Raw genomic sequence first — 27,088 nt, 5'->3', positions numbered from 1 at the left:
CAGCACATCTCGGACTGTGTTGGTTGTTGACATTAAACAACGCATTTCACTGTTTGTTTTGACATGCATGTGACAGATAAAGCTTACCTTTATATTTTCTCTTCAGGTGGAAAGTTGCTATACTGTAGGAGTTAGAGGTATCCAAATCGAGTTGATTGTCATATACATAAGTTTATGTATGCACAGGTGCAATGAAAAACTTACAGCATCATCACAGGCACATTGTGTTATGTAAGCAGCATTCACAAGAAAAACAAACTATACACAATTTTAACAAGAAAACACAGTTTGAATAAAGAGTACATATCTATTTTAATGGAAGGTGGTCATAGCGTTGTTAAACTGTAGTCATCAGGATTTTGCCTGTAGGTTCAAGGCACACATCTGGATTGGAGTAGAGAGAATATTACTCCATCATAAAGTTTTTTGGCTGTTGTGAAAGTACCACCTGACCAGTACTTGACAAGGCGTACGCTCACAACAATTCTGAAGCATGTGGGTGAGTAGCTGAATTGCTAAGGCATAATAGTTTATGGATAGTCAGCATAGATGAGGTGGGCCGAAGAACTTGTTACTGTGTGATAGACTGAGTGTGAGACGGTGGTAGGACCAAGTTGCTTAATGTATTAAGGAAGAAGGTAGCTTTTACAAGACATCAGGGGTATAAGGAGCACATGGGAATATTTTATTGACTTGGAGGATCATCTATAATTGTTATGAATGTGGATCAGGTGCAAAGGGCTGAATGGCCTCCTGCTGTCTCTGTTTTGACCAGATTAATTGAATTCTGCAGCTGTTTTAACCAAACTTATCCAGCTGTTGGGATTCTGTTGCACTTGGATAGGACTGGCACTTTAGCAATTGGAGATCACTGCAATTTTGAATAATCAACTTTGGAAGTAAATATTTTGCAGATGTAACCAGATTAAAACTGTGGTTGTGTTCAGTTCTGCAATAGGCACTCAGAACATTTAACATTTTAATTGCTGAGCTTGGCAAGGATTGTTTTGCATATAACATGCAAGAGAAGAAAGAGAGTAAAGCAGCCCTGAGCATTTCATCAACATTAACAAAATGCTGGAGGAACTCAGTGGGTCAGACGTCGTCTGTGGAGGGAAATTAAACAGTCAGCCTTTCGGACCAAGACCCTTCAAGACTCAAAGTACCGATTCAAGTCTCGGCCCTAACATCAACTGTTTATTCACCTCCATAGATGCTGCCTGATTTGCTAAGTCTTTTCAGTATTTTGTGTGTGTTGTTCAAGATTTCCAGCATCTGCAGAATCTCTTGTGTCTATGTGCAATTCATGACAGCTGGTGAACTGGAATCTGTAACTAATTTATTAAGTTCGCCAAAAGTAGTCCTTATGGCTGTACAATGATATGAAGTACTGGCTGAGGATTCTTGGATCATAGCTGCTGAGTTCGATTATCTCAACGACTCGTGGATCACAGCTTATGGCTGTGAACTCACTTTCCGCTGCAGTTTGATGTTGAATGTCCTCGGTGCTGAACATGCTTTCCTATTTGTGCAATTTGATCGAGGCCTGCAACCAGTGGCACAGCACCGAACTGACTGAGTTGGTGGCTGTGGCCGCAGCCATTGGTTCTTGGTCTGGCTTTTCTCGCTTTCGCTGCTTGTAGCTGTGGACTCACTTTTGGGAACACTACAGTTTAATGTTTAATGTTTTGTGTGTTATTTGTTTGCTTTTTGTTGTTTGCGCAATTTGTTCTTTTTTTCCCGCATATCTGATGGTTTTGTTGTCTGGGGATTTTCTTTATATGGGTTCTATGGTGTTTCTTTGTTTTATGGCTGTCTGCAAGAAGATGAATCTCAAGGTTGTGTACTGTATAAATACTTTGATAATAAATGTACTTTGAACTTTGGTATGTATAAAGGTGTCGATCGTCTTGTTCTGTGGCAAGAATGACCATATTAGATAGTTCAGTGATTCCACTTTTTGGGCAATGTTCTATAAATGTGAAGCAGAGAGCATGTTTTATGATTACACACACTTGATATGGCTATGTGATGCTGTGAAATTAGTAATAATGGCAAAGACTGAAGTTTGAAGCTTCTCCTGTCAAATCAGCCACACCCTCAGGAAGGCTCGTACTATGTACAAAGTCACTAAAGGTGTAAAGGCTGATCAGATGCATTTATTTGTTGATTTGTACAGATATGATGCTCATTGACCCAATCCACATGCACTAACATCGTTTTCCCTTTTTCAGGTTATGTATGGTTTTCTAGTTGGGTGCTTAGTCCTGCGATCTATATATATCGTTACCTGGTAAGTCATACTTAAACACAGCATTTCAGTAGGTACATGTAATGTCAGAGAAATGCATACAATATACATCCTGAAATTCTTTTTGTTTGCAAACATTCACGAAAACAAAGGAGTGCTCCAAAGAATGAATGACAGTTAAACAATAGAACACCAAAGCCCCCCACCAGCTCCCACCTCCCACGCACAAGCAGCAGCAAGGCAATGACCCCCACCAGCAAAAAATCATCGGTGCCCCCCCCACCGAGAACTCAAGCGTGCAGCAAAGCATCAATGACGACACAAACTTGCAGTACCCCGAAGACTACTCGTTCACCCGGTAACTCAACGTACCACAGGCTCTCTCTCCCTAATAAGGGGAAAAGAGATGTCCCTGTTTCACAGCGAGAGGGGAGACATAACAAACAACCTGCTGATTTTTATGTTAAAATCTGTTGCATTGCTTTTTCCAAGCTCTGTGCCCAGAGAGTTGGCCCCACTGACCCGCTGCTCCCAATGTTCCATGTTCTTCCATGACGCCTCAGTCTGGGCACCGGCCTTGAATCAGCCCGTCTCCAGACTCATGAAAATCCGGTACCCTGTAGGCGCGCTAGTTTTCCAGGCCACGTCTTTGGGATATCAAAAAGCTGCTGGTCGTGAGAGTGGGTCCCTTTACTGCAAAGAACCGAAGTTGGAGTGTAACTCCTGGTCAGGTTCTTCAAAAGAACCTTGAAAAGGAAAAAAAGAGATATCAAAGATAGAAATAGAACTGTTTCTGAAGATGCAAGCGAAGGAGTCGCCATTTAGCGCCATCATCACTTCACTCTGCCCCCGAAGCATTTAATTATTAGGGTTCTGTGATTTTACAAGTGTACTTAAATGATTGTGACACTGTCAGGAAATCCGTACAAAACCAGGATAGTTGTCAACCTGGCTGTGATTGTATTATTGGCACAGTAGTTTAGGTAATGCTAGATAGATCAGGAGATGTCGTACACACACCATGGTAAATTCCAACTATGTGGAAATGTATATGGCAAATAAAGGCAATCCTTTATAAATCTAAAATAATATTTAACAAGAGACTAAAAGCTAGGAAGCTGAACTTAGCTTTCTTGAGAAGTAAAGTGAAAGGCAGTATTTCTGAATGAATGTTTTCATCAGGGTTAAGAAAGGAATCAGTAGAGCTGATAAATGAGAAAATAAATATGATCATTAACTGAATGTAGAAAATTTGATACTGAACAAGGTATTCAAAATATCATTTTTCTTTTGTTTTTGTGTGCTTAGAGTCATAGAAAACTGCAGCACCAAAGTAGGCCCTTTGGCCTACTTAGTCCTTGCCAAGCCATTTAAACTGCCTAGTCCCATTGACCTGCAGCCAGGCCATAGTTCTCCATACCCTTCCCGTCCATGTACCTATCCAGACTTCTCTTAACCATTGAAATCAAAATTGCATCTACCATTTCCACTGATGTTTCTCATTCCACACTCTCACCACCCTTTGAGTAAATATGTTTTCCCTTGTATTGTTTTGAAAGATTAGTTTGGTTAGCTTGACCCTTGGCTGGTCCTCTTCTAAATCTATTTTAAAACTCTGTAGAACTCTTTGTTCCTGTTTTATATTCATGTTTTATATTCATTGTGTGAGGACAGAGTTGTTCTCTCCTGCTGAATAATTTACCTCTGAACAACAGATTCATCTTAATATCCCTTTGTAACATCTGATTGCGAGTGAACATTCCCCCTTCATTCTAGCTCAAAGCATAGTTAATTTCAATTGAAAATCAAGAAAAAAAATGCAGATTTTGGAAATACTTAATATAGCAGTGGAGAAGGAAAGAATGAAACATCATTTACCTGGAATGTTTACTCTTAATTCCATCTCCTCAGATACTGCTTACCCTGATGAGTTTTTTTAAATACTTCCTGTATTATCTCCAAACTTTATTTTATTTATAGATGTCTGGTTATCTTGCATTTACTCTTATTGCTTAATGTTTATAGCAAAAGGTCCTGTTTTCAAGGAAGACCATTAACACATAGGAGCAGATTAAGGACATTCAGACATTGGAGTTTGCTCTGCCATTTTTCCATCATGGCTAATTTATTATTCCTTTCTACCCCATTAAAACATAGAACATAGAAATCTACAGCGTATTAGAAACTCTTCGGCCCACGATGTTGTGCCGACTATGTAACCTACTCTAGAAACTACCTAAAATTACCCCACTGCATAGCCCTCTATTTTACTAATCTCTATCTTTTATCTAGGAAGCTCTTAAAAGACGCTATTGTATCTACCTCAACCACCTTCACTGGCAGTGCATTTCACGCTCCTACCACACTGTGTGAAAAACTTACCCCATGACATTCCTTCTGTACCTACTTCACATACTTAAAATGTATGTGTTAGCCATTTCAGCCCTGGGAAAAGCCTCTGGCTATCCACACAATCGGTGCCTCTCATCATCTTATACACCTCTATGAGAACACCTCTCATCTTCCATCGCTCCGAGGAGAAAAGGACAAGTTCACTCGACCTGTTCTCATAAGGCATACTCTCCAATCCAGGCAACATCCTTATAAATCTCCTCCCCACTCTTTCTATAGTATCCACATCCTTCCTGTAGTGAAGTGACCAGAACTGAACACAGTACTCCAAGTGGGGTCTTATATAGCTGTAACATTACCTCATGGCTCTTGAGCTTAAATCTCTTGCCTTCTCTCCATAGCCTTTGACACACTTACTAATCAAGAACTATCAGCCTTTGCTTTAAATATACTCAATGACTTGGCCTCCACAGCCATGTGTGGCATGAATTCCTTAGATTTACCATTCTGTCTGAAGAAATTCCTTCTCATCTCTGTTCTAAAGGGACATCCTTCTATTCTGAATCTGTGCACTTTGGTTCTAAACATCTCCATCATCTCCATGTGCACTCTATCTTGGTCTTTCAGTATCTGATAGGTTTCAGTGAGATCCCCCCTCGTTCTTCTAAACTCCAGTGAGTACAAGCCCAGAGACATCAAATGCTCCTCATATGTTAACCTTTAAATTCCCTTGATAATTCTTGTGAACCTCCTCCGGGCCCTTTCTACTGCCAGCACATCCTTCCTTAGAAAAGGACCCAGTACTCCAATTGTGAGCTGACCAATGCCTTATAATGCCTCAGCATTACATTCTTGCTTTTATATTCTCGTGTTCTCAACATGAATGCCTTCCTTACCATGGGCCCATCCAGCAAACTAACCTTTAATGATTCCATATTTCACAATTTTCATTTAGATATCTGTTGCCAATCATTTCTTGCATGTAGTTATAACAATGGGTTGGAAATTAAGCAAAAAAAAGTCATTTCATTGGGAAAGGCAAAAGCTAATCAAACAGCATTGTATTCGCAAACTGCACTCATTTTCCTTCATCATGATTCCATTGAAAGTTCAGTGACAGTGTCACAATATTCTATTTCTGTTAAAAATTACATAACGTGCCTTCATGAAATTTAGATGCTAGGATTATAGATTCAGTCCTTGATTGCATCTTGTAACTATAGCAATGTTCATCTACAGCAGTACAGTGTGTTAAGTGGTCTAATATTGACACCGCCACTAATGATATTCATGTCTTTTATCTCAATGGTGTTTATAGGATCAAACTTCATGTAAATTGTTCATTCCCCTCCGTAGACGTTGCCTGATTTACTGCTGGGTTCCTTCAGCATTTTGTGTGTGTTGCTCAAGTTTTCCAGTTTCTGCAGAATCTCTTGTGTCTCGTATCAGACTGTTCTTTTTGAAAAATTTCATTTAACTGTACACAGGAAAGCAGGGAAAGGGGTAAGGTCACCCTCATTTCCATCAACTCTTATCTGGTTCCAGTGAGCATAGAACATAGAAACCTACAGCACATTACAGGCCCACAATATTGTACCAACCATATAACCTACTCTAGAAACTGCCTAGAATTTTCCTACCACGTAGCCCTCTAAGCTCCATGTACCTTTCTAAGAGTCCCTCAGAAGACCCTATTATATCTGCCTCTACTACTGTCGCTGGCACTGCAATCCACGCACCCACCATTCTCTGTGTGGGAAAGCTTACTTCTGATATCCCCCTTGTACCTACTTCCACGCACCTTAAAACTATGCCCTCGTGTTAGCCATTTCAGCCCTGGTAAAAAGTCCCTGACTATCCACGTGATTAATAGCGCTCATCGTCTTATCATCTTATCTCTATCAGGTCGCCTCTCCTCCTCTGTCGCTCTAAGGAGAAAAAGCCAAGTTCACTCAACCTATTCTCATAGGGCATGCTCTCCAATCCAGGCAACATCCTTGTAAATCTCCTCTGCACTCTCTATATAGTATCCACTGCTTCCAGTGATTGCATAATAATGACAACATAGCTTACTTCACAGTGTGCTGCAGCCGGGGTAGGTTGCTAGTGTCACAACAACCTGACTGAGCACCAAACTCTATGAATGCCGATGCCCTGATGAAATGTCTTGGCCGGAAACATAAACTGTTTACTCCTCTCCATAGATAGTATTTGACCTGCTGAGCTCCTCCAGCGTTTTTTTTTGTTTGTTACTCTGAATTTCCGGCATCCGCAGAATCACTTGTGTTTATAATTCTGGGTGTTCGGAACGGTCCTTTGGCATATGCTGAGGGCATGAAATACAGATGCTATCGTACTGACATTCATTTTCCCTCCAGGGTCTACCCATGGCTGCGACCTCTTGCCTATACATCCTTAGGTGTGTTCATGATGGGCTTTATTCTCTGGAATGTGGACAACATCTTATGTGATAATTTGAGGTACAGTTTTATTCTGTTTCTTCTAAGAGCATTTAAGGGCAGAGAAATTGCAGTAAATTTTGATAGCAGTTTCAGGGGTATAATAAACACATTTCTTCTAAGTTTTATAATTGCCTTGGCACTTCCTGCCATGTTTAAGATGGATGCAGAGATTGAAGCTTCTTTCAGAAAAACTTTGGAATTAAACTTCTAACTGAATTTTTAAGTTCTTTTCATAATCTTTAGTTAGAAAGAAAAATAAGATATGACAGTATAAATCAAATAATTTTAACGGTCAGCTTAATCATTCTAAGATTTAAAGTGCCAAGGCAGAGATAACTGGGTGTTTGACATTAAAGGTAGTTATTCAAGTTGTTTCACCGTCATGGTGAGGGAGGAGGTGAAGCATTTCTGTGGCTTGCAGGGATACTGTATGTGCCAGGATGGAGATTAGTGGGAAGTGACAAATGGGCAAGGGAATCACGGAGGGAGCAATCCCTGCAGAAAGTGAACAGTGGGGAAGGAGTTAAAGATGTGTTTGGTGATAGGATTCTGTTGAAGATGGCAGAATTTGGGATTTGGGAGCTGCTGCCTTAACTCCATCCCTGTTAAGGCAGCGGGAATATGGGGTGAGTGCGGATGTCCGAGAAATGGAGGAGATGCGGGTGAGGGCAGCATCAGTGACGGAGGAAGGGAAACCTCATCCTTTGAAGAAGGAGGACATCTCTGATGCCCTGGAAAGGGAAGCCTCGTCTTGGAAACAGATGCAGTGGGGATGAAGGAATTGAGAAAATGGCACTTTTGCAGGCGACAGGATGGGAAGAATATAGTCAAGATAACTGGGAATCGATAGGTTTGTATGTTTTCAGAAAGAAAATGAAGTGAGGCGTTTTATATTTATTGAAACCTGTAATCCATTTCATTGAACTCCAAAACCTACAAAACCTAAACACAAAAGCATACTGAAAACCCTAACGTAACCACATCATCACGTCCAACTAGCCTCTTATAACAAAACCCTAACTCAATGTTGGTACTTATGAATTATATACATTTCTCCCAATTACATTACCCTACAAGTTTACAAAAGATGTCGGCAGACAGTTTGTTTTCAGAGATGGAGACAGAGAGATCGTGAAAGGGGCCAGAGATGTCATAAATGGACCAAGTGAATTTAAGGACAAGGTGGAAGTTCAAGGCAAAGTTGATGAAATTGACGAGTTAAGCACGGGTACATGAAACAGCATTATTGCAGTTGTTAATGTAGCACAAAGAGTTGGGGGTGTATTACCAGAGAAGGCTTGAAACATGAACTGTTCCACAGAGGCAATGCAAAGCAGGCATAGCTGGGATTCATGCAGATACCCAAGGCTACCCTTGAGTTTGGAGAAAGTGGGAGGAGCTGAAGTACAAATTGAGGACCAGTTCCACCAGACGGAGGGTGGTTGAATTTTTTTTGTCAAGAAAGAAGCAGAGAGCTTTAAGGCCTTGGTGGGGGATAGAGGTGTGTAGGGATTGGACGTCCATGGTGAACATGAGGTGCTCAAAGCCAGGGAATTGAAAGTTACTGAGGAGTTCGAGAACATGTGAAGTGCCGTGAATGCAGGTGGGAAGGGACTGAGTCAATGTATGTGGACAGGAGTTCAGTGATGCAGGAGCAGGCAGAGACAATGGCCTGCCCAGACAGTCGGGTTTGTGGATCTTAGATAGGAGGTATAAACGAGCAATGTGGGGTAAGGTTGGTGGTAGTGGATGGGAGATATCCAGAGTTGATGAGGTTAATGATGGTGTGAGAGACATGGGCCTGATGGTGCAGAGTCTGTTCCTTTTCAGGGGGTAGGTATGAAGACGTGTCTGAGAGTTGTCATCTGGCCTCAGCAAGGTAATGGTCAGTCTGTCACACTACAATAGCACCCCTTTTGTTTGCGGGTTTGATGGTAAGGTTGGGACTGGTGTGAAGAGAGTGAAGGTTTGTGAGTTCAGTGGGAGTAAAGGTTCAAGGAGGAGAGGGGAGTACTGAAGTCAAGCCATTTGATGTCTCGTCAGCAATTAAAGATGAAAAGAGTCAGAGCAGGCAGAGAACCAATGCGGGTGTCCAAGAAGAGGAAGATGATTGGAGACAGGAGAAGGGGTCATCAGTGTGGGGTGAGGCATCCTTGTCAAAAAAGGTATAGTAGTCCCTTAAAAATCACTGAGTAGGCTTCAGCTGGCTAAACAAGGTGGAAATTTCCACAAGTAGGCAGATGGGTAATTGATAAAATGATAAGACAAGGATAAGAGAATTTATTTTGTTACACAGAAAATTACTATGATCTGGATTCTAACTTTTATTTTCCTGGCTTATTTTCTTTCCGTTCTTGGAAATGTTCTCTACTCTATACTTCTGAGATTAAAGAAAACAATTAAATACTAGCTGTATTTGTCACATATATATTAAAACATACAGTGGATTGTGTTGCTTTGAGTCAATGACTAACACAGTTTGAAGGTTGTACTGGGGGCAGCCTGCAAGTGTTGCCACACTCTTGGCACCAATATAGCATGCCCACAATCTACTAACCCTTAACCTAAACATATGTCTTTGGAATGTGGGAGGAAACTGGAGCACTTGGAGGAAGGCCATGTCATCACAGGAGAATGTACAAAGTCCTTAAGAGAGTAGCAGGAATCGAACCCCAATCGGGGTTACAGCTGGTGCTGTAAAGTGATTGTGCTAACCACTACGCTAGCATCCTGCCCCTGAGGTGCCAGTTCTGAGCAAAGCTGAGCTCCGTAGATGTTAACACAATCCAGGTACGTCATCCAAGCAGCCAATATTCAAGTCAGTAATCAGGGCGGGGAAAGAATGGTAATCCATAAAGGGATATTTCCAAAATGTTTAGATAGAAACTGGTATTGAAAATGTAAGATGATAACATCCGTCATTAAGGACCCCCATCACCCACTACATGCCCTCTTCTTATTGATAGCATCAAAGAGGGGCTACAGGAACCCGAAGACACACATTCAATGATTTAGGAACAGCTTCTTCATCTCTACCATCAGATTTCTAAGTGGACAATGAACCCATGTACACTACCTAACTTTTTTTCTCTCTTTTTATGTATCTCTTACTGTAATGTATGGAGTTTTATTATGTATTGTTCTGCAATGCACTGTTGCCACAAAACAACATATTTCCTAACAAATGCCACTGATACTAATCCTGATTCTGATTCCTGCTCTAAGTGGAAGAATAAGAAGAATTTTGGTTGTGTTTTGAAAGTATAGCAAGGTTTCTGTAAGTCTACTCTTAAATTTTTGCCATGAAATGCTATGTGGTGAAGTGTTGATGTTATTATTCCATCTGTGATTGGTTAGCAGTGCTCACAAGGGACCAACTATAGGTGACAATCTTATCCATAAACTGCACATCACTAAAGACCAGAGGGAGGAAGGACAGATAGGTAAAATGTGGCATGTTACTTGCAATTCAATCATGCTTTTTGCTTTCCTTAGGGAGGTCAGGCAAAAAGTACCGTTCCATCTCCTTGGTGCCCTGACACAATTCCATGCATGGTGGCACATTCTAACAGGCCTAGGCTCATACCTGCACATTCTTTTCAGGTAGGCTTGATGGCAAGTATTCTTGTTGTTTATTATTGGTATATAACTATCTTACATCTATATTTTAGCAATCTTCTCCCTCAGATGTACTTATTTATTGCTCGCTTTTTTCATTTCATTTTTAAATCTTTTTTATTAATTATTAAAGATCAACAAAAAATACATTAAGGTAATCAAGTCAACATGCCAATATGTACAATGAAGAATTAAATTACCAAATAACTGGTTAACAAAGCTAAACAATATATCAATAAGAAATAAAAGTTTTAAGGATACTTTTTATTTGCACAGTTTTTTTGTCTTTTGCACGTTGGTTGTTTGCCTTGTTCGCAGTTTTTTTATTGATTCTAATGTGTTTCTTTGTATTTACCGTGAATGCCTGCAAGAAAATGAATCTCAAGTGTACGGTGACATATTTGTACTTTGATACTAAATTACTTTGAACTTTGAAAAAGAACATAGAAAACCTACAGCACAATATAGGCCCTTTGGCCCACAATCCTGTGCTGGACATGTACTTACTTTTGAAATTACTTAGGGTTACCCATAGCCCTCTATTTTTCTAAGCTCCATGTACCTATCCAAGAGTCTTTTAAAAGACCCTGTTGTATCCGCCTCCACCACTGTCGCCGTCAGTCCATTCCATGCACTCACCACTCTCTGACGCCTGACATCTCCTCTGTACCTACTTCCAAGCACCCTAAAACTGTGCCCTCTCATCTTAACCATTTCAGCCCTGGGATAAAGCCTTTGACTATCCACATGATCAATGCCTCTCATCATCTTATACACCTCTATCAGGTCACCTGTCATCCTCCATCGTTCCAAGGAGAAAAGGCTGAGTTCACTCAACCTACTCTCATAAGGCATGCTCCCCAATCCAGGCAACATCCTTGAAAATCTCCTCTGCACCCTTTCTTTAGTTTCCACATCCTTCCTGTAGTGAAGCGACCAGAACTGAGCACAGTACTCCAAGTGGGGTCTGACCAGGGTCCAATATAGCTGTAACATTACCTCTCGGCTCCTGAACTCAATCCCACGGTTGATGAAGGCCAATACACTGTATGCCTTCTTAACCACAGAGTCAACCTGCGCAGCAGCTTTGAGTGTTCCATGGACTCAGACGCCAAGATCCCTCTGATCCTCCACACTGCCAAGAGTCTTACCATTAATACTATATTCTGCCATCATATTTGACCTACCAAAATGAACCACCTCACACGTATCTGGGTTGAACTCCATCTGCTACTTCTCAGCCCAGTTTAGCATCCTATCAATGTCCCACTATAACCTCTGACAGCTCTCCACACTATCCACAACACCCCCATGCCTTGGCTTGTTAATTCATTCAAACAAAACCATATTCTGATCCTTAACCGTCTCTGTGAATGGCTTAAAGAATCCAGGCCTTTAAAGTAGTGCAGATCTGCATTGTCTTTTTCAACAACACACAAGATTCTGGAGGGACTCAACAGGTCAGGGAGCTTCTCTCGAGGGAGATGAACAGTTGATGGTTTGGGTTGCAATGCTTCATCAGGACTGGAAAGAAAGGAGCAGATAGCCAGTTTAAAAAGATGAGGGGAAGGGGTGGAGCATGAGCTGGCAGGTGATGAGTGGATCCAGGTGAGGGAGGAGGGAAAAGCTGGGAGGTGATAACTGGAAATGACAAAGGGCTGAAGACAGAACTTGAAAGGAGAGGACAGTGGACCATGGGAGAAAGGGAAGGAGATGAGAAGGGAAACACCATCACTGTCAGGTTTCTTTCCAAGCCGCATGGTATCTTGACAGAACGATACACCTCCAGTCCTTTATCATCTCTATGTCTGTGTCATGGAACTCACTACCCAACACATTCCCCAGAAGAACTCAGGTGGCTCATCACAACTTTCTCAATGGCAATAAGGGGTCTGCAATAAATGTTAATTTTGTCAGCCATGTGCAGATCTCATAAATGGATTAAAAAATGCATTTATCGAAAGCCATTGCCCAGATTAAGTATCTTATTCTCACAATGTATCTTTGTTTTCAAAATTTGTTCCTTCAGTTATTATCCTCTACAAACCAGCAACAATTTGTAACTTCTTGACAGCTCAAGGCAAATAAGTTTAGTTGCTTTAGTTCATCCTTGTAACCTCCTCCCCTTTGCTGCACCCCTACATTTCATTTGGAGCCTCTGACAAAAGCTACAAATTGTGATTGGTGTCAGGCTACCGGGGTTTGCAAATTCAGTCAGCTCCATCACTTCTCAGCATCAAGGTCATCTTCAAAACACAAGCCCTCATAAAGGCAGCATCCATCATTAAGGACCCCCAGCACCCTGGACGTGCCATCTTCTCATTACTTCTATCAAAGAGGAGGTACAGCCGCCTGAAGTCGTACACTCAACATTTTAGAACAGCTGCTTCTCCACTGCCATCAGATTTGTGAACGGAAAACGAATCAGCCCATGAACACCACCTCCCTCCACTGCTCTCTTTCTTGCACTACTTAATATTTTTCATACATAAACTTACTTCTTATTGTAATTTATAGATTTTTATGTATTGAATTGCTGTCACAAAACAACAAATTTCACAATATATGCCATTAATATTAAATCGGTTTCTCAAGTTCAAGTTCAAATTTATTGTCATCAGACTGTACATAAATACAGCCAAATGAGACGATGTTCCTCAGACTGTGGTGCATCACAATACATTCGTTTATCACACACAACACATAAAACAAAATGTTGCCACAAATAAGTTAATAAAATATAATTCAAAATGCACTTGATTCTGGTTCTTCCTCCAATAACACTGAGGACATGGCATTCACCGTGGACTCAATTTTTTTATTATTCACATTGATTTTCTTTAAGCTACAAATCATTTTTAAATATTTGTGGTTGAAAGTTTGAGTCATTTCAAAATATGAAGTCTATGGTTAAAAAAAAACATTACTTGGTGCAGGACTTTAAAAATATAACGTGAACGAAGTTTGCAAGCCCCCCCTCAGATTGATAAATATATTCCCCAACCTTGCCATACCCTTTTCTCGTCTCCAAACAAATAAAGGAAGATAATTACTGTTTATTTTTTCACGCAATATAAGCATTCCTAGGGATTATCATTCATCATCCATCCAAGTTGCTCTTGGACTCAGTATCTTATCAAGTTGGACATTACTGTGAGTCAGGATGAAATGTGTAGGATGGCAGTTTTCTTTTCCTGAAGGGCACTGATGAACCCCTTGCTTTTTTTACAATAATCTGAAAGCATCATTATCACAGCCAGTGGTGCTAGCTTTTTAATTTGGTTTATACAGTCATCTGAATTTAAACTCCGCTTTTGTCACGGTGGGATTTGAACTTGTGTTTCCCAATAATTAGTCTAACTAATGGAATTACAGCTCAGTAACATTACCATGTCATTACTATAACTAATTATTTTTTGATTAAATGATACCTTAAAAATAAACTTATGCATTGCTGAAGAGGGATAGGGAAAGCTAGAAAAGCTAGTTATTTGTAAATCTGTAACTTCAGGAACTAAGCTGAGACAAGTGGGAGTTTAGGCAATGGTGTTATTAACACCTCAAAGAAATATTTTCAAATTGACGACCTTTTTCAGCTACTTGACCACAGAATCAACGCTGACACTGTAATACCGTGCTGAGGAATTACTGAAGCGTCAAATACTGAAGATGTACACCCAGTGACCACTTTATTACCTGGTCATTAACACAGATATCCAATCAGCCAATCATGTGTCAACAACTCAATGCATAAAAGCATGCAGACATATTCAAGAGGTTCTGTTCTTGTTCAGACCAAGCATCAGAATGGGGAAGAAATGTGATCTAAGTAACTTTGACTGTGTAATGATTGATGCCAGATGGGTTGGTTTAAATAAGATGATGCCAATAAATATTGACTCTTTGCCTGCAGCTCCAATGGGAATCATCAAATATTCCCATTTAGGAGTACTACAGCTGAACTCCACAGTCACATCTACAGTTACTTTAGTCGGCAATATTGTTTCAAGATGTTTAAAGAATCTATTGATCCTCAAAATCGACAGACCCCGGACAGCAGACTCAGGCCACGAGTGTAGTTTCCCTTTAAGAAAAAGGAAGGGTGGAAAGTGAGCTAGTCTGCAGGTACGATTGAAACGCAGAAACATCAGTCCTTCACTCCCAACTATTCTGATGGCAATTGCACAGTCTCAGGAAAATAAAACTTGGAAATCTCAGAGCAAAATTGCTGTACTAGAGTGAAATCAGAGACTGATATGCAGTCTGCTTTACAGAAACATGTCTCTTACTTCCATTTTGGATGCAGCACGGCATCCCAACGGTGTCAATATTCACCACAAAGACAAGACAAGTCAGTCTTTTAAAGGTAGAGGAGGTGGAGTTTACTTCATGATTAACTCATCATGGTATACAGACATCTTGGTTCTGTCTCAGTCCTGCTCACCCAACCCGGAACATCTAGCAGTCAAGTGTTGTCCATTTTATCTACCGAGGGAGTTTTCCACCATTGAACACGAAGAGCAATACCCCCAGAGTCTCCCGAGAGGGGGGGAAGATTCAACGGGATGGTCATACCGGCAATGGCCAGGACAGGAAACACGACTACGAGGAAGCTAAAGCAAACAACCAGAGAGGAATTCACTGTAAGGTGTCATTGCGGGAAAGTCTGCAAAAACATCAGAGGGCTCTAGATACATCAGGGAAAGTCTAGATGTGGGTAAATGGTGAACCAAGTGCAGCGCACGGACTTAGTGTCCTGTGAGACGAAGGAGCGTTCCAGCCAGGAAGCACCCCACAGAGGTGAAGATCTCTCCGCACTTGAGTCACCTCAGTACCAAAGAACAGACCTAGTGAGTTCCTCTTCGGCTACCCCAATCCATTTGTCAAGGAAAGACAGGATCAAACGGCCTAGATCATCAGACAGCGTCGCCTGGATGCAGTGTGATGATGATCTAGACGGCATCCTGGAAGTTGCCTTAGCAGTTCCAGTATACAGAAAAGTCGACTCACTCACAGCCATAGCGTACAACCTAACTAAGGAACGATTTGGCCCAATGGAGCGGAGAAGCCAGCCCGAGTTACTGCGGCAACCAAATAGGAGGGAAAGGGAGTTTCGTCGTTTGAGAGGCGAATTAAAGACACTCAACAAGAGGTTTAAAACCAGCTCACCGGCCGAAAAAGAAGGTGTTAAGGACTTAACCAGTATGTTGCGGGGAAAGCTGCACAAACTCCGGAGGGCGGAACATCTGCGACAGCAAAGAAGGAAGAAAGAGAAAAGGCGAGTGCAGTTTGTGAGAGATCCATTCAGCTTTACCAGGACTCTTCTCGGCCAACAAAAATCTGGTATACTATCCAGCTCGAAGCCGGAGGTAGAGGAGTTCCTGTGGGAGGCACACAGCGACCCACGGAGGGGTCAGGGACTAGGAACCAATCGGGCTGTGCGTAGACCGGAAAAACCATCAATTGAGCTGAATGTGAAGGAGCCTACATGGCAGGAAATCCAGGACATCATCCGGAAAGCTAAAGCATCAGCTTCCCCAGGCCCAAGCGGCATACCTTATAAGGTGTATAAGAAATGCCCAAAACTTCTTCGGAAGCTGTGGAAGGTCATGAGAAAGATCTGGGCCAAAGGTACTATTCCATCAAGTTGGAAATTGGCAGAGGGATGCTTTATTCCAAAGGAAGAGGATTTTTCCACAATTGCCCAGTTTAGGACAATTTCTCTCCTAGATGTGGAATGTAAGATTTTCTGTGCTCGCAAGAAGGCTGACTTCTTGCATGATGCAGAACCGCTGTATCAACACATCCATTCAGAAAGGCGGTATTCCAGGCTTTTCGGGGTGTCTGGAACACACCTCAATGATTAGCTATTTGATCCGTGAGGCCAAGCAGGAAAAAGGCGACCTAACAGTTGTCTGGTTGGAACTCGTGAACGCCTATGGGTCTATTCCACATGACCTCATCCTAGAAGGACTCGACCACTACTACATCCCTGTGGCTATTCGAGACATGATCACCAGCTAACTAGGAGGATTCAAACTCAGATTTACATCAGCCCATTTCACAACTAGTTGGCAGGACCTCCAGAAGGGGATTCCAACAGGGTGCACCATCTCCCACACCCTATCTATTATGGGAATGAACCTCCTATTATCAGCAGCAGAAGATGTAACCCGTGGCCCGATGCTGGAGTCGGACATGGTTCAGCCAGCTCTACGAGGGTTCATGGACGACATCACTATAACAACTGTGTCACATGTCCAAGCAAGATGGGTATTGGAAACCCTGGACAATGTAGCCACTTGGGCGAGGATGTCCTTCAAGGCCAAGAAGTCCAAGTGTATGGTGATCAGAAAGGGCAAAGTTACCAGCAAGTTTAGCCTCAAAGTTCAGGGTGAGGTCACCCCTTCCATCGAAGATAACCCGATAAAGTGCTTGGGGAAGTGGTTTAATGTGTCACTGACAGATGGGGCCGATGTCACCAATGCTGTGAAGCAGACAGACGAATGGCTGAAGAAGATCGACAAATCCAGACTTCCCGGTAAATTCAAGACCTGGCTGTACCAATACGGCATTCTGTCCAGGCTTCTCTGGCTCTTCACACTTTATGAGTTCCCCATGACTGTCGTAGAGGGCATCAAGAGGAAAACCAACAAGCACCTGTGGAGATGGTTGGGAGTTCCCCCAAGCTTCTCTTCAGTGGACCTCTATATTCGATCTGGGCAACTGCAGCTTTCCCTGTCATGTGTTGTGGAGGAATTCAAGGTGGCAAAATGCAGAGCCTGATTAAGCTTGAGAGATTCCAATGACGTCTTGGTAAAGCAAGCAGGCTTTATAACCAGATCTGGGCGCAAGTGGGCAGCCAACGCAGCTGTGGAGCAGGCAGCGTGTTCTCTGGAGATGCGAAATATCATCGGCAACCCCTGCGTCGGGCGGCAAGGCCTCGGCTCAGTTTACTTTCAGCGGTGGGGAAATGCAAGCATAAGGGACAGATGAGACATGGTACAGGCAGAAGTACGGATCCGTGAGGAAGAGAAGCGGATGTCAAAGGCAGTGGAACAAGGGTCCCAGGGTGCCTGGACAAAATGGGATCTGCCTAAGTGCAAGATCTCATGGGCAGAGTTATGGAGACTGAAGCCCTTCCGTATTTCCTTCCTCTTGCGATCCGTGTATGACACCCTTCCTTCGCCATTATATCTGTACACATGAGGGATGAGAGAGGACCCGAACTGTAAGCTCTGTGGTCAAAAGGGGACACTGGCTCATATACTGTCCGGGTGTAAAACAGCTCTAACTCAAGGACGGTATAGGTGGCACCATGATAAGGTGCTTCTGGCTCTTGCTGACACACTAGAGCGGGAGAGATGCAAGAAGAGGACGGTTGGCACAGATTTGAGGAAGACCATCACCTTCATCAAAGAGGGAGCTAGGCCTTTCGTAACCAAATAATCAAAGCCTAATCTACTGCTAACGGCCAGGTCCTGGGAGATGAGGGTCAATGAGGGAGATGAGGCACACAACCCTACGCCCGGAGATTGTACTGTGGTCAACTGAAGACAGGAAAATAATTCTGGTTGAGCTGACTGTGCCTTGGGAGGAGGGGTGGGAAGAGGCCCACGAGAGAAAGGCCTTGAAGTACCAGCCCTTAGTGCAGGAGTGTAAAGACAAGGGATGGCAGGCATGGTTGTTCCCTGTGGAGATCAGCTGCAGAGGTTTCCCAGCCAAATCAGCATGACGGTTGTTGTCTGCTCTGGGCCTGGACGAAAGGAGCAAAAAACAAGCAGCTCGTAGGATGGGAGAAGAGGCAGAACGAGCCTCTTGTTGGATTTGGAGTAGGTAAGAGGAGTGAAGCTGGAAGCCAGGAGCAGATGGGCAGTGATTTGGCCACCACCGCCGGCCCACCAACTGGAGAGTGTCGTGGTTAAGAGTTGAAACACTGTGAAGGTTGGGAACCACCTGATGACATCTGCTCCTGGCTGAAGGCTACGGTTACCTTATAAGGTATCTGGAGAATGCACCCTAACAGGTGTATGTAACAAGCAAGACAAGTTTATACATAAACTTATTTCTTATTATAATTTATAGATTTTTATGTATTGAATTGCTGCCACAAAACAACAAATTTCACAATATATGCCATTAATATTAAATCGGTTTCTCAAGTTCAAGTTCAAATTTATTGTCATCAGACTGTACATAAATACAGCCAAATGAGACGATGTTCCTCAGACTGTGGTGCATCACAATACATTCGTTTATCACACACAACACATAAAACAAAATGTTGCCACAAATAAGTTAATAAAATATAATTCAAAATGCACTTGATTCTGGTTCTTCCTCCAATAACACTGAGGACATGGCATTCACCGTGGACTCAATTTTTTTATTATTCACATTGATTTTCTTTAAGCTACAAATCATTTTTAAATATTTGTGGTTGAAAGTTTGAGTCATTTCAAAATATGAAGTCTATGGTTAAAAAAAAACATTACTTGGTGCAGGCCTTTAAAAATATAACGTGAACGAAGTTTGCAAGCCCTCCCTCAGATTGATAAATATATTCCCCAACCTTGCCATACCCTTTTCTCGTCTCCAAATGAATAAAGGAAGATAATTACTGTATATTTTTTCACGCAATATAAGCATTCCTAGGGATTATCATTCATCATCCATCCAAGTTGCTCTTGGACTCAGTATCTTATCAAGTTGCACATTACTGTGAGTCAGGATGAAACGTGTAGGATGGCAGTTTTCTTTTCCTGAAGGGCACTGATGAACCCCTTGCTTTTTTTACAACAATCTGAAAGCATCATTATCACAGCCAGTGGCTAGCTTTTTAATTTGGTTTATACGTCATCTGAATTTAAACTCCGCTTTTGTCACGGTGGGATTTGAACTTGTGTTTCCCAATAATTAGTCTAACTAATGGAATTACAGCTCAGTAACATTACCATGTCATTACTATAACTAATTATTTTTTGATTAAATGATACCTTAAAAATAAACTTATGCATTGCTGAAGAGGGATAGGGAAAGCTAGAAAAGCTAGTTATTTGTAAATCTGTAACTTCAGGAACTAAGCTGAGACAAGTGGGAGTTTAGGCAATGGTGTTATTAACACTTCAGAGAAATATTTTCAAATTGACGACCTTTTTCAGCTACTTGACCACAGATCAACGCTGACACTGTAATACCGTGCTGAGGAATTACTGAAGCGTCAAATACTGAAGATGTACACCCAGTGACCACTTTATTACCTGGTCATTAACACAGATATCCAATCAGCCAATCATGTGTCAACAACTCAATGCATAAAAGCATGCAGACATATTCAAGAGGTTCTGTTCTTGTTCAGACCAAGCATCAGAATGGGGAAGAAATGTGATCTAAGTAACTTTGACTGTGTAATGATTGATGCCAAATGGGTTGGTTTAAATAAGATGATGCCAATAAATATTGACTCTTTGCCTGCAGCTCCAATGGGAATCATCAAATATTCCCATTTAGGAGTACTACAGCTGAACTCCACAGTCACATCTACAGTTACTTTAGTCGGCAATATTGTTTCAAGATGTTTAAAGAATCTATTGATCCTCAAGATCGACAGACCCCGGACAGCAGACTCAGGCCACGAGTGTAGTTTCCCTTTAAGAAAAAGGAAGGGTGGAAGGTGAGCTAGTCTGCAGGTACGATTGAAACACAGAAACATCAGTCCTTCACTCCCAACTATTCTGATGGCAATTGCACAGTCTCAGGAAAATAAAATTTGAAGATCTCAGAGCAAAATTGCTGTACTAGAGTGACATCAGAGACTGATATGTAGTCTGCTTTACAGAAACTTGTCTCTTCCATTTTGGATGCAGCACTGCATCCCAACGGCTTCACCATTCACCACAAAGACAAGACGGGTCAGTCTTTTAAAGGTAGAGGAGGTGGAGTTTCCTTCATGATTAACTCATCGTGGTGTACAGACATCTTGGTTCTGTCTCAGTCCTGCTCACCCAACCCGGAACATCTAGCAGTCAAGTGTTGTCCATTTTATCTACCGAGAGAGTTTTCCACCACAATTCTGGTAGTGGTGTACATTCCACTCCTGTCCAATGTCAGACAGGCACTGGAGGAGCAGAGCACCATGACTAGCAGTCATGAAACAGCGCACCCTGATACCTTCCCAGTTCAACTGGGAGATTTCAACCAGGCCAGCTTGAAGAAGGCTCTGTACAACTGCCACCAACATATCACTTGTGAGACATAAGGACCCAACACACTTGACCACTGTTATACCTACAACAAGAGCGCTTACTGTGCCACACTATGCTCACACTTGCGAAAGTCCAGTCACTAACTGTACTTCTACTCCCGGCATACAGGCAGAGACTAAAGACTGCAGCCCCAGTGGTAAGGATTGAGAAGGTATGGTCAGCAGAGATAGAGGAGAACTTACAGGACAACTTTGAGTCAGTGGACTGGACAATATTCAGTGATTCATCTTAGAATCTGAATGAACATGCCATAGTTGTCACCAACTTCATCAAGACTTCTGTGGGTGAGTCTGTGCCTTTGAGAACATACTGGGCATACCAAACCCAAAAGCAGTGGATGAACCAGGAGACTCTTAACCTGTGATGGCTTGATCTGTGGCATTCAAGACCAGTGATCTGGAACTATACAGGAAGTTCAGGTATCACCTACAGAAGGCTATCTTAAGAGTGATAAAACGATTCTGATTGAAGTTACAGATGGATGCACATCAGCTTTAGCAGGTTTTTCAGATCTACAAAGTGAGATCTATCATCATGAATGCCTGTGATGCTTCATTGCTGGATAAGGTCAACATCTTTAATGCACGCTTTGAAAGGGAGAATTAAACTAAACCTGTTTGAATTCCTGATCTCTCAGAGGATTATGTCAGAATATCTGTCTAGAGGGTGAACCCACACAAGGAATTGAACCCTCACAAGGGGTCAGGCCCTGATGGTGTACCTGGTAGGCCACTGAAATCTGTGCCAACCAACGAGCAGGTGTGTTCAAGGACATCTTCAATCTCGCACTTCTGCAGTCAAGGCTTCCCACCTGCTTCAAAAAGTTGACGATCATATAAGTGCCTAAGAAGATCAGGGTGAGTGCCTCAACAGATATACCTAGTTGCACTCACATCTGCTGTGATGAAATGCTTTGAGAGGTTAGTCATGGTCAGAATCTTCTCCTGCCTAAGCAAGGACCTGGGCCCGCAGCAGTTTGCCAATCACCACAATAAGTCCACAGTGGATGCTCACTGGCCCTCCATTTGTGCTTGGATCACCGAGACAATAGCAACACCTACATCAGGTGGCTTTTTATTGATTACTGCTCAGCATTCAACACCATCATGGCCTCAGTACTAATCAACACATTCCAGAACCTGGGCCTCTATGCTTCCCTCTGCAACTGGATCCTTGACTTTCTCACTGGGAGATCACAGTCAGTGCAGATCAGAAAAAAACATCTCTTCCTCGTTGACCATCAACACTGGTATACCTCAAGGATACGTGCTTAGCTCACTGCTCCATACTCTTTACACCCATGACTGTGTGGCTAGGCACAGCTCAAATGCCATCTATAAATTTGCTGATGACACAAACATTGTTGGCAGAATTTCAGATAGTAACAAGAAGGTAAACAGGAGTGAGATAGATCAGCTGGTTGTGTGGTATAACACAGGGGTCCCCAACCTTTTTTGCACCGCGGACCGGTTTAATATCGATGATATTCTTGCCAACCAGCCGACGGGGCGGGGTGGGGGGATGTTAGTCAACAGTGGGCCTGACAGGGAATGAGGAGAGGTGCAGCTGACATATTGTTTCATATGCTAACTGCCTTTCACTGGCCTTGTATCTGTACTCGGCAAATGACAATAAAATTGAATCTAATCTAACCTAATCTAATATCGCCAAATCATATTGTTTCCTCGCGGCCCGGTAACACATGCTTTGCGGCCTGGTGGTTGGGGACCACTGGTATAACACACAGCCTTGCCTTGCAGTCAATGTCAGTAAGATCTAGGAATTGATTGTAGACTTCAGGATTGAGGGAACAGCAGTGGAAAGGGTGCGAAGTTTCAAGTTCCTGGGTGTCAACATCTCTGAACATCTATCCTGGGCCCAACGTATTGATGCAATTACCAAGGAGGCATGGTAATGGCTGTATTTCATTAGGAGTTTGAGGAGATTTGGTATGTTACCAAACAACTCACAAATTTCTACAAATGTATAGTACAGAACATTCTAACCGATTGCCTCACCATCTGGTATGGAGGAGCCACTGCTCAGGATCGGAAAAAGCCACAGAAAGTTGCAAACTCAGCCAGCTCTATCATGGGACTAGCCTCTCCAGCATAGAGGGAAGCTTCAAAAAGGCAACATCCATCATTAAGGGCCCCCATCACCCAGGACGTGCCCTCTTACTGTTACCATCAAGGATGAGGTACAGGAGCCTAAAGACACACATTCAACATTTTATGAACAGCTTCTTCCCCTCCAACATCAGATTTCTAAATGGACAATGAACCTATGTACAGAACCTTGCTATTTTTTTTCATCTCCTTTTGCACTAATTTAATTTTTAACATGTATATTTCTTATTGCAATTTATAGTGTTTTTTTTATTTGTTGCACTGTACTGCTGCCACAAAGCAGCAAATTTCACATCATATGCCAGTGATATTAAACCTGATTGTCATTCTGATTATCCCGGAAACTGCTATCTCCTGGGATTTTCACACACAAGAGTGTCTAGAGTTTACAGAGAATGGTGCAAAAAACATTCAGTGAGCAGGAGTTCTGTGGGCAGAAGTACTACAGTTGAACAAAGGGGACTATGGACCCATGAGGGAGGAGCTGGCCAAAGTTGACTGGAAAGATACCCTAGCAGGGATGACAGTGAAACAACAATGGCAGGTATTTCTGGGAATAATACAGAAGGTGCAGGATCAGATCATTCCAAAGAGGAAGAAAGATTCTAAGGGGAGTAAGGGGCGACCGTGGATGACAAGGGAAGGCAAGGACAGTATAAAAATAAAAAGAGAGGAAGTGTAACATAGCAAGGATGAGTGGGAAGCCAGAGGATTGGGAGACTTTTAAGGAGCAACAGAAGATAACTAAAAAGGCAATACGGTGGGGAAAAGATGAGGTACGAAGGTAAACTAGCCAAGAATATAAAGGAGGATAATAAAAGCTTCTTTAGGTATGTGAAGAGGAAAAGATTAGTTAAGACCAAAGTTGGGCCCTTGAAGACAGAAATGGGTGAAATTATTATGGGGAACAAGGGAATGGCAGACGAGCTGATCAGGTACTTTGGATCTGTCTTCACTAGGGAAGACACAAGCAATCTCCCAGATGTAATAGTGGCCAGAGGACCTAGGGTAACAGAGGATCTGAAAGAAATTCACATCAGGCAGAAAATGGTGTTGGGTAAACTGTTGGGACTGAAGGCTGATAAATCCCCAGGCCTGATGGTCTGCATCCCAGGGTACTTAAGGAGGTGGCTCTAGAAATCGTGGACGCATTGGTAATCATTTTCCAATGTTCTATAGATTCAGGATCAGTTCCTGCGGATTGGAGGGTAGCTAATGTTATCCCACTTATTAAGAAAGGAGGGAGAGACAAAACAGGCAATTACAGACCAGTTAGTCTGACATCAGTGGTGGGGAAGATGCTGGAATCAATTATAAAAGATGAAATAGCAGCATATTTAGATAGCAGTGGCAGGATAGGTCTGAGTCAGCATGGATTTACGAAGGGGAAATCATGCTTGACTAATCTTCTGGAATTTTTTGAGAATGTATCTCTGAAAGTGGGCATGGGAAAGCCAGTGGATGTAGTGTACCTGGACTTTCAGAAAGCCTTTGATAAGGTCCCACATAGGAGGTTAGTGTGCAAAATTAGAGCAAATGGTAGTGGGGGTAGGGTACTGACATGGATAGAAAATTGGTTGGCAGACAGGAAGCAAAGAGTAGAGATTAATGGGTCCTTTTCAGAATGGCAGGCAGTGACTAGTGTGGTACCGCAAGGCTCGGTGCTGGGACCACAGCTATTTACAATATACATTAATGATTTAGATGTCTATTGTCTATTAAAAGTATCTTCTTTATGAGAGAGGTCAGAGGAGAATGGCTAGACTGGCTTAATCTGACAGGAAGGTGACAGTAACTCAAATAACCACGTGTTAAAACAGTAGTCTACTAAAGAGCATCCCTGAATGAACAACATGTCAAACCTTGAAGCAGATGGGCCACGGCAGCAGAAGACCATGGATATACACTACACCCAGTGACTACTTTATTAAGATACAGGAGCTACTTAATAAAGTTGTCAATGAGCGTATCTCAAGTATCAACTTTTTTCGCTGTATACATTTACATGTAATTAGGAATTTGCTGTGGTGTGTTGGCGTGACCATGCAACAAAAAACATTCAAAGTAAATTTATTATCTAAGCACGCATATGTCACCTTGAGTTTCATTTTCTTGCAGGTAATCATAGTAGAACAGAGAAACACAATAGAATCAATTAAAAACTACATGCAAACAACAATTTAAGAATAAAGAATTATGTGGTCATAAAAAAACAGATTTAAGTATGCAACAAAATTTTGTGTGTGTTGCTTGGATTTGCAGCATCTGCAGATTTTCTCCTGTTTGTGGTTAAAGTATGGAGAAAAATGTGCATAAATACATGAATACCAGTATGTATATACAATATAAATAGCTAACAAGTGGTTTGAAGTGTTTACAGTGCAGTGACTGAGGTAGATAGAGGGGAGTGGTTTGGCTAACTAGAATGGTTAATAAGATCAACTGCCTGGGGGAAGAAACTTCTAAGAAGGTATGAAGGTTTTATTTCAATAGCTGTACTGCTTTCCAGAAGGGAGTTTTTGAAAAAGGTAGTTTGGGTGGGTAGTGTCCACAATGATTGTCCTGCCTGCATCTTTGTCCCGGGCAGATAGAAGTCCTGCAGTGATGGTAGACTGTAGTCAGTAACCTTTTCAGCTCACTTGTCAGTTCACTGCAGTATCCATATATTGTGAGGGGATGCTCTCTGTGATTGTTGTGTAGAATTGCACCATTATGTTCTGGGGAAGATGAAATTTTACCAGCTGCCACAAGAAGTACATCCTCTGCTGAGCCACTCATTCAAGAGACACAATCATCAGTCAGTTTGAGTAAGAAAAATCCCCTGGATATTAAAATCATACTTATGATCAGAAATACTAGTAGTAGTGCGATCACTCAAGTCAAGTATCATGTTCTCCCAAGGAGATGTTTATTGGTGGATCCTCAAGTGGCTGTAGAGGCCGATCTGGGATCCACATATTCTTGTGCAGTGTTATCAAGATGAAGTGGTGGCTGTAGTTAGTGATTGGGTCTTTTGGCTGTTCAGTCTGTCCTTTTGCAGCTGCTGATTGTTCTCTGTGTCGCAGTGGAAACCAATCCCACGTAGCACAGCTCCCTCTTAAACAGATTTCCTCCAGGTGTATCTGTTGAGTGCAATGTCTTTCCAGTTTTTAGATGCTAATAGACTGAGCAGAAATAAACTGTGAGAAACTGACAAAATGAAAAAGGGAATGTGTGTTAATTAAACAGAATTAGGTACAGAATGAGTTAATGTGGACACTTCAGCCACTCAGTAGTTACCATTCATTCTAACTCTTCTGTTTCAGTCATAGTAATAATTCACTAAGCTTGCCATATATTCTGGGAACAAGTGCACAGTGGACAAAGGAGAATATTTAGCAAGGGTGCAACTGTTTAAAACTTGTGGCAGAAGAATGAGAAATGTTTTACTGTCAACTGTTTGTGGGAGAGTTGAGTGGTGCATAGCTGTATAAAATAGCTATAAAGCAACTGATCAAACTGCAGCTAATCTCAGTGGGCGGCCCTTTAATATTGTGTGGTTTTCACTTTTGCACTGCTTAAAAAGTCATTCACTACATCAGTGTGGTGGCACCTCCCAAAATTGCATATGCAACTAACAATCTGATGAGGTGCCTTGAGAGATTGGTGATAAAGCATATCAGCTCTTGCCTGAGAAGCTACTTGGATCCACTCCAATTTGCCTACTGGAGCAACCCGTCCACAGCAGATGCCATTTCGCTGGCTCTTCATTCAACTCTGGAACATCTAGACAGTGAGGCTGCTGTTTATCGACTACAACTTGGCATTCAGCACAATCATCTCCTCAAAACTAATCAATAAGCTTCAAGACCTTGGTCTCAATACCTCCTTGTGGAATTGGATGCTCCATTTCCTCACTTGCAGACTCCTGTCAGTTCGGGTTGGCTACAACACCTCCTCCACAATCTCCATCAACATATGACATAGGAGCAGAATTAGGCCATTTGGCCCATTGAGTCTGCTTCACCATTC

The 27,088-nt window shown here is 42.2% G+C and overlaps 1 protein-coding gene across 1 annotated transcript in view; it reads left to right on the top strand.

Annotated features, from left to right (window-relative positions):
* Nucleotides 1-27,088, top strand: part of acer3 (alkaline ceramidase 3) — a 306,286-nt gene that overhangs the window by 266,193 nt on the left and 13,005 nt on the right. Inside the window, exons 7-9 of the mRNA XM_063054646.1 lie at nucleotides 2,235-2,293; nucleotides 6,982-7,083; nucleotides 10,561-10,668. Of these exons, the coding sequence (XP_062910716.1) occupies nucleotides 2,235-2,293; nucleotides 6,982-7,083; nucleotides 10,561-10,668 (269 nt within the window). The remainder of the gene's footprint in view (nucleotides 1-2,234; nucleotides 2,294-6,981; nucleotides 7,084-10,560; nucleotides 10,669-27,088) is intronic.

This window comes from Mobula hypostoma, chromosome 7 (assembly GCF_963921235.1).
Source record: "Mobula hypostoma chromosome 7, sMobHyp1.1, whole genome shotgun sequence".
Taxonomy (NCBI): Eukaryota; Metazoa; Chordata; class Chondrichthyes; order Myliobatiformes; family Myliobatidae; genus Mobula; species Mobula hypostoma.
This window is presented reverse-complemented; position numbering and strand designations above follow the sequence as displayed.